Source organism: Chenopodium album, chromosome 4 (assembly GCF_948465745.1).
Source record: "Chenopodium album chromosome 4, dcCheAlbu1.1, whole genome shotgun sequence".
In the NCBI taxonomy this organism is placed as follows: Eukaryota; Viridiplantae; Streptophyta; class Magnoliopsida; order Caryophyllales; family Amaranthaceae; genus Chenopodium; species Chenopodium album.
The window spans coordinates 75,607,149-75,623,425 of NC_137837.1; the positions used below are offsets into that span (position 1 = coordinate 75,607,149).

The 16,277-nt window shown below is 34.6% G+C and overlaps 2 protein-coding genes and 1 pseudogene across 6 annotated transcripts; 2 read left to right on the top strand and 1 right to left on the bottom strand.

Annotated features, from left to right (window-relative positions):
- The first annotated feature begins 872 nt into the window (after positions 1 to 872).
- LOC145627302 (pectinesterase-like) lies at positions 873 to 4,587 on the top strand. The gene is made up of 2 exons (XM_081679694.1): positions 873 to 1,892; positions 3,546 to 4,587. The coding sequence occupies exons 1-2, from the start codon at positions 908 to 910 to the stop codon at positions 4,235 to 4,237; spliced, it is 1,677 nt and encodes a 558-aa protein (XP_081535820.1). The 5' UTR covers positions 873 to 907; the 3' UTR covers positions 4,238 to 4,587.
- A 2,656-nt stretch (positions 4,588 to 7,243) lies between these two features.
- On the top strand, positions 7,244 to 12,157 carry LOC145629358 (DDRGK domain-containing protein 1-like). Of its 4 annotated transcripts, none has more exons than XR_014111655.1 (10): positions 7,244 to 7,409; positions 7,652 to 7,787; positions 8,064 to 8,166; positions 8,393 to 8,496; positions 8,860 to 8,961; positions 9,043 to 9,201; positions 9,513 to 9,569; positions 10,098 to 10,134; positions 10,750 to 11,031; positions 11,843 to 12,157. XR_014111655.1 is itself a non-coding variant. In XM_081681935.1 (9 exons), exons 2-9 carry the CDS (start codon positions 7,668 to 7,670, stop codon positions 10,950 to 10,952), a joined length of 885 nt encoding a protein of 294 aa, XP_081538061.1. In that variant the 5' UTR covers positions 7,244 to 7,409; positions 7,652 to 7,667; the 3' UTR covers positions 10,953 to 11,306. The 4 variants fall into 4 exon arrangements, 2 of the variants coding, with proteins under 2 accessions (XP_081538061.1, XP_081538062.1); XR_014111654.1 differs by lacking the exon at positions 11,843 to 12,157 and adding an exon at positions 11,106 to 11,306; XM_081681935.1 differs by lacking the exon at positions 11,843 to 12,157 and having other exon boundaries at positions 10,750 to 11,306.
- Positions 12,158 to 12,758: 601 nt separating this feature from the next.
- LOC145628177 (COBRA-like protein 10 pseudogene) lies at positions 12,759 to 15,756 on the bottom strand (annotated as a pseudogene). The gene is made up of 3 exons (XR_014111417.1): positions 15,085 to 15,756; positions 14,010 to 14,627; positions 12,759 to 13,749 (listed from the first exon to the last, which is right to left on the bottom strand). The product of XR_014111417.1 is annotated as a COBRA-like protein 10 pseudogene (transcript).
- Positions 15,757 to 16,277: the final 521 nt, after the last annotated feature.

Consider the following 16,277-nt stretch of genomic DNA (forward strand, 5'->3'; position numbering starts at 1 on the left):
CAAAATTATTAAATAAATAATTAAAATGCCATAAATAATTCATTTTAAATTATTTAAATACTTTACAAAATACTTAATTAAATTAAAATACATATAAAAATATGGGGTATTACACTTATCATGTTTATTCTAAAAAGGGTAGGCTAGATCCGCAGTTGTTAATGGCTGAGGTCGATCTCAGCTAGTGCTGGCTGAGGTCGCTGCCAAAATGAACATTTACTATAGTAAAAATGAACATATCTAACTGAACATATTTTACAATAATTTTGTATTCCACAATAATCACATGTTCATTTTCATGCAGTATGATGTTCATTTTTATAAAATATAATGTTCATTTTCATGTCGTATGATAATCATTCTTATAAAAGTAAATGTTCAGTCGTATAAAATGTTTGTTTTTGTAATAAAGGATAATGTTCAATTAACATAAGCATTTTGTTTATTATTAAAAAAACATACTGTTGATTTATTTAAGGAATGTGGGTCTTTTATTTTTCTCCTCCACAATAATATCAGTTCAATTAACATAAGCATTTTGTTTATTATTAAAAAACATGAATTTCAATGTATAGTTAAAAATAACCTAAACGACTACTCCGTAAAAAGACTAAAAGAACTAATAGGAGCACATAAAATATCCCATATTACTCCCATAATCATCATTAGTTATCAAGTTATCAGCTCTTAGCATTAAAATAAAAAAATGAACACAAAAAAAAAACATTAATTAATTACCACCAACCCTCCAACGCTTTAGCTTTTGAATTTTTTTTCCCCACAAATTCCAAAAGTAACGATATACGAAGTATTAAACCCACCTAGGCTAAAAAAATAATTCTATAATTTCTATTTAAACCACAACATCAACCCCAATTACAATCAAACCAAAATATTCCACCAAAGAATGGGCACTTCAAATCACTACCAATCTCTTATCAACCATCCCAAAACAACCCAAAAAACAAGCCACATAAAACTCTTCATCTTCCTCTCAATCACCTTAATCTCATTATACCTTTGTTTCCTCACAATCTCATTTACTAATAACCACTCGTCAATTTGCAATAAATCCCATGACCGCGACTATTGTCTAGAGTTAATCACTGAGGCAATCTCTAACAAATCCTTGCAATGGACGTTATCATCCACCAGCACGGATGTGTCCGTGCTGGTGGACATGTTACTAGCACATGTATCGCATATTAACAAGGCTATCGGTACTACTAGAGGTATCAATGTTGTAACGGGTGGTCAGGTTGTACAAGATTGCTTAGAGCTTATGGACTTGTCACGTGATCGGGTTACTAATTCTATCGAAGTATTGGTTAATTCTAACAAATTAAGAAAAACTAATACTAATGATGTTAATACGTGGTTAAGTGCCGTGTTAACTAATTATGTTACATGCTTGGACCAACTCCAAGATTATTCACATTTATTAGAACTAAAGTCTATAATAGAGAAATTAATCTCAAGTTCAAGGATAATATTGGCAATCCAAGCTAATGTTTTAGGAGATGCAAGTAATTTTTATGGTGGCACGGAGATTCTACTAGGAAGTGGTACTAGGAGAGTGTACCCATCCTGGGTTAGGAGGAGTGATAGTAAGCTCCTTAGTGTTTCGAGGAGCGAAATCAAGGCGAATGTGGTGGTGGCGAAAGATGGGAGTGGGAACTTTACGACGGTGGCAGAGGCGGTGGCGAGTGCTCCGGATAAGGGGAAGAAGCGGTACGTGATATATGTGAAGGAGGGGGTGTATGAAGAGATTGTTGAAGTAGGGAAGAAGAAGAAGAATGTTATGATTGTTGGGGATGGCATGAACTTGACTGTCATTAGTGGGAGTCTTAATGTTGTTGATGGCAATACTACTTTTAGATCAGCTACTTTGGGTAAGATGAATACCACTTTTACTTTATTTATATTTCAAATATTTTGGACTTTGTTTAGGCCTATTCTCTTACGTTAAAATTCAGTTCAGTTCAGTTCAGTTCAGTTCAGCTCAGCTCAGTTTATTTTAGTTCACTTCAGCTCAGCTCCTAATTTCCTTCTCTTATAAAATATTCATTTCAATTCAGTTCAGTTCCGCTGAGTTCAGTCAATGAGAACAGACCCTTAATATTATCACTTGTTCAATTCTTAAGTTGATCGTTTTATTATTAGGGTATAAGGACAAATATATCGTTATTATATATGAGTCAGGACTCTCTAATAATCAATATATAAAATCACAAACACTTACCTAAAATAGGTTTATCAAGTGTGTCAAATTTATGTTTGTGTAAATTTGTGGACTTAGGGTTTAAATAATTTTTCTCATTTGTTAAGCATTACAAGAGAAGTATTAAGGCCTGTTCTCTTACGTTGAAATTCAGTTCAGTTCAGTTTAATTAGTTCAGTTCAGCTCCTAATTTCCTTCTTTTATAAAATATTCAGTTCAGCTCAGCTTAGCTCAGTTTAGTTTAGTTCAGTTCAGTTCAATTCAATTCAGTTTGGTTGTGTTTAGTCAATGAGAACGTACCCTTAGTTTGCTCAATGCAATGTATGCTTATACAATACAAGAGATAATAGATTATCCTCGAAACATGCATATTTGATTTTTTTTTTTAAAGTGAGCTTTACACTTTTCACGAATTTCAGAGGAATAAATACTCATATTTGATACTTTTTTTTCATACTTTAATTTGATAAATTACCACTTTTTATCATGACATGGCGTCCATTGTAGTCATTTTATTATTCCAAGCACCCCATGTTTGAATTATAGGATAGGATAGAACTACTTTATTTTCTTTAATCGTAGGGTAATTATTCTCATTATCGTGAGACTTAGATGCTAATCATGCTATAGCATGCTTAATTGGGACAAGTGGGAGTGGCAGAAAGGGCATTTTATTGTAATTTAACAAAATAAAGGGGCATCCACTTTGTTTAAATAAAAGGATGCATAATACATTATTAAACTATGAATAAATACATTTTGCTCCAACAAAAAAAAAAAAAAAAAAAAAAGAAAGAAAATGTCTAAGAGAAAATAAACCGATGTTTAGGCTCTATATGATTAAATTTAGACCTTAATTAAAAAAAGAAAAAAATCTTACTTTGTTGATACATTGTACAATAATAGAATGAGTATTTCCTCACATTTCCTTAATCCTTATCCCTTATAATTATAAGCCTTTACCATATTTTCAAATGGCTGTCTCCCCATCCTATAAAGTATAAACTATTCACTAATGTCTTTATTGACATTGATTGCTTTTAGACATCTTTTAATTACGATGAAGACTTGCCAACCTTAAATAATTGTTATGATAACATATTTACATGCTTTATACTATGCATAATTAAGATATTTATAGCGTTTTAGTCCTTATATATAGGCAACATGATGATTTATGTGAACAAATTGTGGTGTACCTAATAATTTGGAGCTAACTTTCCACTTTCTCAACCTTATGTTTTTCATTGAATTATTGATGAAATGAATATGTAAATACTAACACAAGTAAATTCCAATTGATTTATATAATGGTCAATTGCAGCTGCCGTTGGTGATGGATTTATACTCCAAGACATATGCATCCGAAACACCGCAGGGCCAGAGAAGCACCAAGCAGTCGCCCTTTGCGTAGGAGCCGATCAATCGGTCATAAACCGGTGCAAAATCGAAGCCTACCAAGACACGCTCTATGCACACTCCCTTAGACAATTCTACACGTACTCTTATATTTCAGGCACGGTAGACTTCATATTTGGTAACGCGGCTGTTGTGCTCCAAAATTGTGAGTTAGTCGCACGACTACCTATGGCATCCCAAAAAAACATGGTCACTGCCCAAGGAAGGACTGATCCATTCCAAAACACGGGCACTTCGATTCAATATTGTGACATTGTAGCTAGCTCGGACCTAGCACCGGTCAAAGCCAAGTTCCCAACCTTCTTGGGTCGACCTTGGAAGAACTTTTCTAGGACTGTTGTTATGCAATCAAACATTAGTGATCATATTGATCCTAGGGGTTGGTTCGAGTGGGACGGAGATTTTGCATTGGACACATTGTATTATGCTGAGTACATGAACTATGGTTTGGGTGCTGATACAAGTAAGAGAGTTAATTGGACTGGTTATAATGTTATTACTGACCCAAAGGAGGCAAGGAATTTTACTGTTGGGGTGTTTATTCAAGGACAAGAGTGGTTGGATGAAGCTGGAGTTACCTATGTTGAGGGGTTGTGAATGGAAAAAGGCAACATATGATGTTGAACACATGCATTTCCTCATCTCGATATATAATAAATTACATTCTAGTTTTGTAGATGTACTATATTATATTGAACTAGTAATGTCACAACTAAATAAAGAATGAGATAATATTTTAATAGCATTAGTACGAAATAAGTTTTGGTTGAGATGTTATGTATGTTTGTTGTAGTGTACCGTGTGGCCACCACTCGCTAGTTGATTTACTAGGGGTGTTGCTGAATGACTAGTTCTTCATGTTATGATGTATTGTATCTCTACTTCTATCACTTATGTGAGAGCTAGCTTGTATTGTTGTGTACTAGAAGTTGTTTATTCCTTTTTCACTTTCCACTCAATTTTGTCTCCAACTTTTATTGCATCGTTGAATTGATTTGATGAAGTAACAATAAATGAAATGAAATAGAACAATTAGCTTACCGCTGAGTAAACTATTATATTGATAAAGAATAGTTCTATCAAGCCAAAATCTCGTATGATTTGACCTTAAAGTCAGTAGGCTAGGCACTCTAAAAGTCATGAGGAGAAAAGATAAGGGAACCATATTCTCAAAATGCTCCTAATAGAAATTGAACCCAATCTCATATTGAAAGTGTAGTTTTTACCAATAAATCAACCTTAGTTTGACAATGATCTAAACTTAATATGTGGTTTTTTTTTAATTAGTTAATTTATTTATTTTTAATTGACTCACAATAGAATTGAAGGTGATTAACAAATGCGTATATCAAAGAGTCCCAAAGCCTAACATCCTACTTCTTATTATAAATTTACGGAACAAAGATTAAAGAGGACTAGCTTGAGTGGTTAGCCTTTTTTTTTTTTTTTTTTTTTACAAAAGTATTTGTGTTTGAATTATTTTGATTACAAAGTACCACCAAAAATATTAACTGCTAGGTTTGAACTCTTGACCTCTTGTCCACGATCACATGGCAAAAACCAACTCATCTACATTACAACTTATAACAAGTATAAGCAAAATTTAACACATATTCTTAGGTGCACACTCATGCACCTAGAAATAGGTGTAACAACAACACAATATGAACATTAACTTTTCAGAAAGTGAACATTAGGTTTCTTCTCCTTTATTTTTCTCCTTCATTTTTTATTTTCCCTCTCCTCTGTTTTTTTTTAATTTCCCCCCTTTTTTACACTTTTTTGATTGAATTTGTTTCTTACAACATGAAAATAGTTATTAAGTATGAATTTTTGTGTGAATTTCGATTTTGTGCTTTAATTTCGATTGATTAAGGTATATACGAATCTTTGAATTCACAAATTATACTCTATATTTTCTCCTTCCTTTTTTAATTCCTTTTTCCTCTTTCTTTTTTTTTCTTTTTTTTTTTTCCTATTTTTCTCGTTTTTTCGATTTAACGATTGAATATGTTACTTGCAATATGGAATTGGTTGTTTATTTGATTTTTTGAATTCATATGAATTGATTTTTTTATTTTTTTAGCTTCGATCAATTTCATTTGTGTATGAATTTCATTTGATATTCTGCATTTTTTTTATCAATGAACATAATCATGCAAAATATGAACATATACATAGGTTCCCTTAAATGTGAACATTAGCTTTTCAGAAAGTGAACATAAGCATAAAACATATGAACATATGCATTTCAGAAAGTAAACATAACAATTCAAAATATGAACGTAAGCATTGGTTTCCTTAAAGTGAATATAACCATTTAAAAGGTGAACATATGCGTAAAAAATATGATCATATACATTTAAGAGAGAGAAGATATGCATAAACAGACTTAATGAGAACAACAAATATTTTCTATGAATATTTACATTATGAACATATAAAATATTATTATGAATATAAGGCATTTTATTATGAAAATAAAAAACTGAAGAAATAAAAATAATATGATTATGAAACATATGCATCTTAATTCATAAGTATTAAAAATATGAACATATGAATTCAAAATATGAACATATGCATTGGTTCATTTTTGAATGCGTATGAACATAATTAAGCATTTCAGAAGGTGAACATATACATAAAAAAAATATGAACATATGAATTTAGAAAGTGAATATAAGCATTTCAGAAAGTTTACAAACGGATTCAAAATATGAACATAAGAATTCAAAATATAAACATATGCATTTCGAAATGTGAACATAAAATATCCGTTTGATTTCGCTAATTTTTTTGACAATTCCAATAATAAATTTCGAACAATATTCAAACAAAATTAAGTGATAATCATATAAATTCAAACAAAATTAAGTGAAATTTACATAAAATAGCCTTTTTGGGGAGGATCCTTTTGATTTTGCATCTCTTTCCTAATGTCCATTGAAGTTTTTGCAGGGTTTTAGTGAAAGAATGAAATAGAGGAGAGAGAAAGTGAAAAAGAGGAGAGAGAAAATCATATAGAAGAAGAAGATTTTTGAGTTTTGAAATAACGTTACATTTATTGGGTGTGGGTGGGTGTATTGCAATTTCCGTGTTTTTTTTAGTTTTAGGGCTTTTTTTAATTGGGTGTGTGTAATTAGGCTTTTGGGTTACGTTGTTACACCTATTTAAGGTGCACAAGGGTGCACCTTAGACTAATTGAAAATTTAATATTTATCTTGAGCCAAGGGAAAGGCCATGGCCCACCCTAGCCCCCTTTGGCTCCGCCCCTGAATTGGTTGGTTGACTTTTATTTGTTCAAAAATATGTTTGGTAAAATTAGTTGTTGGATTTCATTATCAACTCAAGCAAGTGAAAAACAACTCTAAACATCTTATTATTTCGGCTTAAAACCCAGCTTTTAGGCTAAAGCCATAAGTCAATGAAAAACTATAATTTTATTACTCTGTATTAATCTAATAATTTGGGTTTAGTTCGGGTCATTTTGACTATCAAGTCAATATCAACGGAATTCGGATCAAGTTTTTTTTTTTTAGTCTTGGTTTGGGTAAATCAGTTCGGGTAATCGGTTTGGATCAACTTTGCCAAGCCTAGCAACCCAACAATTGCTCCCAACGTCGTTTTGCTTGATGCCTTTCACGGACCTCAACCGTCTGTAAAATACTGCTCAAGCACATAAGCTCGACACTTTGAAGAAAACGGCTTTGACTCTCAAATTGGTAATTCGATCCCTCAAATTTTCCAGTTCTCAATCCAATTCCAGGTAATTCCTATTGAATTTCCGATTATTGTCAATTTTCATCATTTTTTCAATACCTAACTTTGCCGAACGATTCAATTCCCCTAATCTATCCGAACAATTCAACAATTGATGACTTAAATCTCGAAAAAATAAGTTAAATCATAAACCCTTTTATATATTGTAATGAATTTGTGATATTTTGCATTGTTTGAGCAAAATATTGAATAATTGTTGATGGGGTGATTGTAATTTTTGTTGGGCAGTTTGTAGAATTGAAAGATGGATGATATTTTGGTAGCTGTGCTTTCGATGCTACTTATATTTGGTTTAGTTCCGTTGTTTTTATGGAAACGTCGTCAGGATTCTAAAGCTGCCGATAGGCATGAAGAAGAGCCTCAGGTAATCAGGTCATTCAATCTCTGAGCCTTTTAAAATGCAATTAGTCAGTCGTATGTACAACGGGTGTATTGTATACAACATGTTTAGTCGCCCGAAAAAACATGGAAGTTACCTCTCTGCGAGACTGCAAAGTTGATTTTGATATGATTTGGAGTGATTATGTACTATAAAAGTATTTGCCGTTCTAAAATTAGTTGAGGTCTTGCGGGTGTTGGAGAAAGGGGGGGGGGGGGGAAATGTTTGTGAAAATAAGATGGTGGTTTTCAAATGTTTCAGGTTCCTCAAAGGGAAAATGTGGTTCGCGCTACTGGGGCTCGTCGTATGCGTCGTAGGCCAGCAGCCAGGGCTAGTACATCTACAGCTGCAGCAGCTGTTGAAGGTTGGTTTTCTTCTGATCAAGGTTTATGTGATATGGTTAAACTTGTATGTTGTTAGACTTGTTACTAATGGGTTATGTGGCCGGTTTTAAGGAATTAGTCTGTTTATATTTATGTAAAGTTTCCATATTGTGCAACAAAAGTTTTTTGTGATTTGCTACTCTATAATTTGTGATTGTAAGTACTTGTGATGGCCTATGCTGTGGTTCATATATGACCTATACGCAGAATTAGGTGACGAGAGTGATGATGAAGATGCTGAGGTTGAGAATGAAGCTCGGGGAGGAAGGAAAAAAGATAAGAAACGACAAGAACGTGAAGCACAAAGACAGGTGATTTACTCCCTCATGTACTATGTATATCAGTATATTATGGTATATATGTCGTGCCTTCAGAATCATTTTCTTATTCTAACATGCTTTCTGCTGTACACATATGACCTTAGTTACCTATCAATCACATATCATTCATATGAGCTACAACCTTTGTTGTCTGTTTCTCTATATTGCTGGAATATGATGTTTTCTTACCAACTAAAAATAATGGAGGAATTTTAGGGTTGTGACAATTTTCCTTGATTGCTAGGAATTACTGTACTATCTGTTGATTATCTGGTATTGTTCAGTTATCTATCAAAATACTGATACATTCATCTCTGCTTTGTTCATTTTTTCTTACTGTGATCTTTCTTGAAGGCTGAACAAGCTTCACGTGACTCAAGGCTAGCCAAGCAAGATCGTTATGCAGAATCGCGAAGAAGAAAAGATGAGGAACGTGAAGCAGAAGAGCGACGAATGGTATGCTTTGCTTTGCTTGAACAATTTGGATTGTTTCTGAGTTGGTTACTTATTGAATAATGTGACTCCACATTTTTTTAGGAAGAGGAAGCTAAGGCTCGGCAAGCTAAGGAAGAAGCTGTCGCTGCATTAGAGTTTGAAAAGTGGAAAGGGGCATTCTCAATTGACGCTGAAGGCACCACAGAAAATGAGGCTCAAGAGAACCAGGATCTACTTTCTGACTTTGTGGAATACATTAAGGTAGGTGCTGTAGGTCTGAGTTCCTAAATAAAATTTTGACTTGTTAATTGCAGTTTGAAGATCCATCTCTCTGAAAATTATTTCTGAATTGGTGCCTTTTTAAGCGTTGTCCATGTTTCCCTTTTTCTGTTTTCTCATTTTTGCAACATTTGATGTCATGGTCTGTTTGTTGCTACACAAATGATTGTCAGTTGATTTGTTTAATTATCTTAAAACATGTGTTGTAAGAATGCAATCTATTATTAACAGCTATATGCCTGTATTTATGCTTTCATTTCATAGCATTATTAATATTATGTTCCTTTATACAGAAGCAAAAGTGTGTACCCCTGGAAGACCTGGCTGCAGAGTTTAGGTTGAGGACTCAGGTACATCAATCAACTCTCCACTTCTAGGCATATGGAAGAAGGAAAGTAGCAAAAATAGAACACAGCTACTTAACTGAAATGACAAAATTGTGAATAGTTTCTTACTCCTTCAGTTACGAGCATAGAGTTGTTAGAACAGTCAAGTATTGTTTGAACACAAGTTAAACCTTTTGTAACTATTTGATTGTCTATATCAATGTTACTTGGATTCGGGTACTTGTGTGGGACACGTGAGGTGTTCAAGTGTTAGAGTCTGCTTTTTTTTTTTTTTTAAAAAAAAAAAAAAATTCCTTCTTTCCAGTCCAAAATTAAGTATCCAGTGTCCTTATCCATGTTGGAGTTTTAAGAATTTGACACTGGTTATTGAGGTGAAATAAAGAGTCAAAGTATTACAGTTCTATATAATATCTTTCATACATGCATTCCTTGTTTTACTAGGGTATCCATCTGTTATCTAGTTTCAATTTGTTTGTATCTCTTGGTATTTAATGTTTAATTTGCTAATGTGCTCACTTGGGTTCAATACAGGAGTGTATCAATCGTATCACAGCTCTAGAAAATATGGGTACGTCTTAGAATCATTATCTTCTTTTATTTCCGCTTTATATATGGATTTTCTTTGGGATTTGATTAATAGTTTATTAGAATGGAGGCTGAATCATTTTGTATGGTCTTTGGTCCCCCTATTCCCTTCTACCCTGTAATTCATCATGTATGGTCTTTGGTCTTTTGTAGTATTTCATACGAGCCATTTTGTAGTATTTCATCATGTATGGTCTTTGGTCTTTTGTAGTATTTCATACGAGCCATTTTGTAGTATTTCATCATGTATGGTCTTTGGTCCCCCTACTCCCCTTCTACCCTGCTAGTGCTCTTCTTTAAGCTTTTTATCAGACTTTACTATAGTTTTGTTTGTCAAGATAATATTGGAGTATTGACAGCTGATACTTTTCTTGACTGAGATGATCCTGGCAGTTTCTTGGAGTACTATGCTGCATTTAGTTCAACCCTTCAGGGTAAATATATGATAATTGTGAAATTGTGAATTGTCTGGATTATAGAATTTTTATATTTTTTTATTTTTTGATAGGCTGGATTATAGGAATTTGAAATACTACTTTGTGGTGCAATTTTCTAAATGAAAAGATTGGTGCTTTGTTGTTTTGGTCTAAAATTTCAGGAAGACTTTCAGGAGTCATGGACGATAGGGGAAAGTACATATATATCTCACTTGAAGAAATGAAAGCTGTTGCTGATTATATAAAGCGTGAAGGCAGGGTTAGCATCTCACATTTGGCGAGCAAATCCAACCAGTTCATTGACTTGGAGCCCAAAGTCCAGTATGAGGAAATCACCAGTGTAGATGAGATTTTAGCTGTTTGATTATGCACTTAGTTAATGGAAAAATCATAGTGCCCTACTTACAATGATAGCAGAAGAGCAGCAGGAAATATGAAAGAAAGTACGTTACCAACTTGCTTCGTTTATGTGTTTAGTTTTGCTTGTCTGTAGTTTTATGTGATTCACATGACACAGGTATGAAACTGGGCTACATTTACACTGGGAAAAAGAAGAGGGAAGGGGAGTGATAGGTTTGAAAAGAAAAGAAAAGGGCTTTAGTTAAAAACAGCTCTACTTTACACTTGAATGTACTATAATACCCCTTGATAAACTTACTGCTTGGCTGCTTGCCCCATCTTCTTTCTTTTAAGTCTTGTTATTACTTGTAATCTCTTAGATTTTTTTTTTTTTTTTTTTTTTTTTTTTTTTTTTTTTTTTTTTTTTGCATAAAAACAAATAAATGAAAGAAGGGAAAAATAAGTGTTTACGGTGTTGATAAAGACCTGAATGAAATTTATGCTTTAGTATCTACCTTTCATTCTGTTCAGTTTGTTCATGTTTTTAGAGAGGCTAATAAGGCAGCACATGTAATGGCTCACCTTGCTCCTCTTGAGTTTTCTACTCGAGTGTGGGTTGGGGAAGGTACTGTAGCTATTTCTGATGTAGTTGCAGCAGACTATTGCTTATCCTTCAATGATAATTAATTGCCTTGTGGCTCTTATCCAAAAAAAAAAAAAAAGACCTGAATTGAATCTGGTCTAAATCATTTACACTTTGTTACTGTCTCTACCAACACACTCGCGCGCACACACACAAATCATCTTCAAGCTTCAAAACTGGTAGGAACACAAGTTTATCATTATGTTACAGATTTTCAAGGTGCTATGAGTTATCTTCTTCCTTTTTTTTTCTAAATTTTTTTTATCCTACAGATATCAAATTACTTTGATTGCCACTTCAAAGTTCTTGAACTCATCCAGCTCAAACATCAACAACTGCTCCACATGTACGACAGACTATGGTTTCAGTTAACAACAAACCTTATACTGATATGCGCTACCTTAGGAGAGTAGGAGACTAGGAGAGGGGAGAGATATAAAAGGGACCAGCGTGACGAGGAGAGAAATATTTAGAATCATTGTCCAATAAAGTAATTCTGTCGATTTTCCAGAAAATAATTCATTGCAATTAATAGAACAGATTTATAGGAAAGATTTCTAGCCAAAACCGCAATTTTGGTTTCATGGGATGAGTTAATTTTGAAACTTGTAATTTTTTCATGCGTAGAAAGAAAGAATGATAGAGGTGGGAAACTTATACCTATAGTGATCTGCATTCAAGATGAACTAGTATAAATACTACTTCCTCCGTTATTAAATAGTTGCACCATTCTTCTTTGTTTCAAAAAAAAAAAAATAGTTGCACCATTCTTCTTTTGAAGGTTAATCGATAATCAGTTTCATCTCAACAAGAAGTCATTTAGTACCGATTAAAATGTAGTACTTTGTTGGTTGAATATACTTCGTGTTTATAACTAGCAGTTAAGATAATAATTAACTACTAATTGGTACCAAAAAGGGTTACACTAGTCCATTTTAGATGCAAGCAATTACAGCTGCAGCCTGCAGGCAAAAATGTACAAAATCCATCCTGTAAGGCAACAAAAGTAACTAAGAGGGGCAAATTGTAACATAATATATCTACCCTTATTACAAAAATTTCAAGGTGCAATGTGTTTTTCCTCCATTTTTTTTTTCTGTTGCAATTTTTGTGTTACATGTAGAAATTAAATCAAATTACTTTACTTACAAACATTAAAAGAGTTATCAATCTCATTCACCTAAAACATTTACCACTCCACTTAATTACTTGTATGACTTACAGAAATCCAACTTCACAAAACATTTTCCCCTGCATATATATACATATGTATATGCTAGCTTTCTCTTGGTTGAAGTGGATAATGATATTACTCAAACATCGATCAACATACATTTTCGAGTAATTGTTCCAATCCATGAAGTAAATTGAAACCCATCTGAAGTTATCTTACCAAAAACAATGTGATGATGCAAGTGAAGATAAAAGTAATGATAGAATTCTTCGAGTTTATTCGAATGCCTCCACTCTTGGCAGGAATGAAACTAGGCAGTGCACATTCTTCCCCATTGAAGAGCAGCTTTTTGGGGAACCCGTCCCCTTCAGGGATGTTCAGATGCCAAGTTAGTCTCTTGTTGAAGGAAAGAACAGACTGCTGCTTCCCAGGCACCCTTGGGTCGCGAGGCTTAGTCCCATTTGTCTCGGCGATAAGGTAATTCAACCCCTTCAATCCTTGCACAAATATGGTGTTATTTAAGTCCTTTAACAATGTTCCGTTGAAAGAGTAGGCTTTATCGAACCCTTCTGATGCTTTCCCCATCTGAATCCCCACAAACCAATCCTCGAAGGCGTTGCTGCCCCAGTTGAAGAGGGTCATACGCGCAGTCCACCCGTTTTTGTAGTCAGCATCAACGTGCCAGTTGATGCTGACTCCACAGTTGTCGGGGCAGGGCATTGGATCATTGATATGATAGTGCTTGATCTTTGACCACGCCACCGCTTTGACACTCCGGTTTTCAAAGGGCACAAGTAGTGCCTCAGGTGGAAGGAGCATTGCAGGGGCTTTTGTGCTGCACTGGTCCTCTTCTGGAAGATTGTCACATCCACAGGCGCATGTGCTGCACGGCACTACTGAGTCATTGTAGTAAGCTGAGAATGACGCACAACATCTATTTTGCTTCGCCTTTGGACGAGTTATGTTGCATACCACTTGCCAGCTTGCTACTGCCAAAACCATCGCCTACAAAACATTAGAGTAATTAAAGATGTTATTAGAGTCAATGTCCAATAAACTTCTTAGGATGCAAATTTTAGATACAATTAAAAACATTCAGCTTGCTAAGACATTTTAATTTCTAGCTATTACTACCTCCGATTCTTTTTAGTTGCAACAGAGAGGTATTATTTGTGAGACATACAAAATTCTTTTGTTGCAACTAAAAAGAAACGGAGGTATATAACACTTCTTTGATATACAGAGTTGTATTGTAATTGAAGTACCTGTAATCCAGTAGGATCCGGAAACTCTGAAGGTTCGACGCGCATAGGAGGTCCACACTTGTAGTCAGGGTTAAGAACACCAGTGAGTTTCCAATTTTGAGGTGGATACAGAGCAGTACGGTTCATATCAGGAGGAATCTTGAACACTTGCAACTGAAAAACTGACTTCGATTCGCTCTCATTCATAGTCTTAGGCAACACAGTGCCATTCCTACAGCAAAATGGCAGTTTCCCAACCTTCTCATCATCCTTCTTTTCGGCGGGCAAGTCAGACATAATAGGCTTCCTCTCACAGTTCATGACTTGGGTGAAGTCCATGTCTTGGTAGTATTGGCCTGCAGGACCGTAGATGCACTGAGCCGGGTCCTTAAGGTGGGTGAAGGCGCCTCGCATTGTGGAGATAAACTCTCCTCTCATCCACTCCCATGTTAGATTCCAGTGGTCTAGACGACCTAGTGGGTGATCGTTCTCCATTGTTACTTGTGCCAGGTAGTTGTTACCATTGGTTTGTAAGACGTCGTACATTATGTTAAGGTCACCGGTTTTCTTTCTTGAGTACTTCAGCTTGGTGTTTACCTTGAATTTCTTGTCTTTTCGACAACACAAGTAAATGTTGCTCTCTATAGAAACACATTATAAGACATTAGTTTATATGAACAAGTAATGAAATTTTATAAAGCCTTACATTTATTTTTGAAGGAAAGTATTATCTTCCATATTGTAGACCTTATTGGTGAAATAAATCAAACTTATCATTCTATTGTTCTATGATTTTCTAGCTTATTTTATACATGTAACATTAATTCTTGAGAAAAATATAATAGCACATACTATTAATATAGAAATAAGGATAGCAATATGACTATAAAACTAAGGTAAATAGCTTTAAAATTTAAGACAATTATATTTTGATACATTGAATTATTGATATGTGGGCTAGTATGATTTCCTCTAATATATTTCCAATGTATAGTTGTGCACTTTTACATTGCAATTTTAATGTATAGTTGTACATGATTTCATAAAATGTGACATATATTGCAAAAATTGCATTCTCATTTAATAAAAATGCAACATAATGTAACTTACTTCGTTTAGAGGGAGCAGGGCACTTAAAACCATCATTTTGAAGCTTAACTGTCTTAGGCATTGGTGTTCCAGGAGGCTTAACACCAAATTGAGTACCCTTAAGGCCAACCTTAACCGCGATTTGTGTAAAATCCCCGGCTGTATCAATGGCAGTCTTGAGATCGGCTTGTGGATACCCTCCAATAGTGGTACCATTGTTACCAACTTGGGCTGGAAACTCATCCCCATCCACCAAAACAGCTCCATCAACCGAAACCAAAAGCTCCCTATGTTGAAACCCGATGAAGACCTTCCATGTCTTAAGCTCGGTATTACCCATGTTCACAAGCTGCAATTGGGACTTAAATGCCCATGATTGGGCTGTTGTGTTCTTGACATGGGGGTACTCCTTCTCGCGCCCTAAGAAGTCATAGGAGATGTAGATTCCATCACAACTTTGGACTTCTTTGGGGATCTTTGGAGGTCCGGTGGCTCCTCCTGAGCCACCGGAGTCTCCTCCAAAGGTATTGGACCCTGTTGTAGGGTCACCAAACTCATCGACGTCTTTGTCTTGGGCTCTACATACCTCAACTAATGAACATAAGACAATAATAACAATCGCCAAAAATAATGGTATCTTCCATGGTATTTTCGTGGAAGATCTAAGGCTCGTTTTCATCGCCTTATCACCTCCTATGAAGCCTCCTAGGGGGTGTATATAAGATTTTTTTTTTTTTTTTTCTCTTTTCGTTCTATTATATATTTCTTATTATTTTATTCCTTGACGTCAATGAAATGAGAGAAAAAGAAAATGTAACGTTAAAAGTAAGAGAGAATGGTGTACCGTAGGCCGGACACCTCACCGGAAGGACAAAGAGGGTTAGAAAATTAGGGGGAGGTGAAAATAGTGAAAATGGGGAGTTCAAAGGAAACCCCCCAAATGAAGGTGATGAATTGGTTTTTCTAGGAAGAAAAGGAGGGATATGACACTTGGGATTCTTGTAATGTCAAATTTTAGTTAAGCCTTTTATGTTCCTCTAGTTTTTAACTAACTTTTCGGAGGGAATTTGGTTATTATTGGTTTATAATTTTTTGGTAGAGAGAAAGAAGGGGATATGATGCTATAAAGTTGAAAATTTGTTAGTTATCATAAAGACCGTTTGATGGTCTCTAAATAGTCCAACTTGTAGTCTTTGTTGT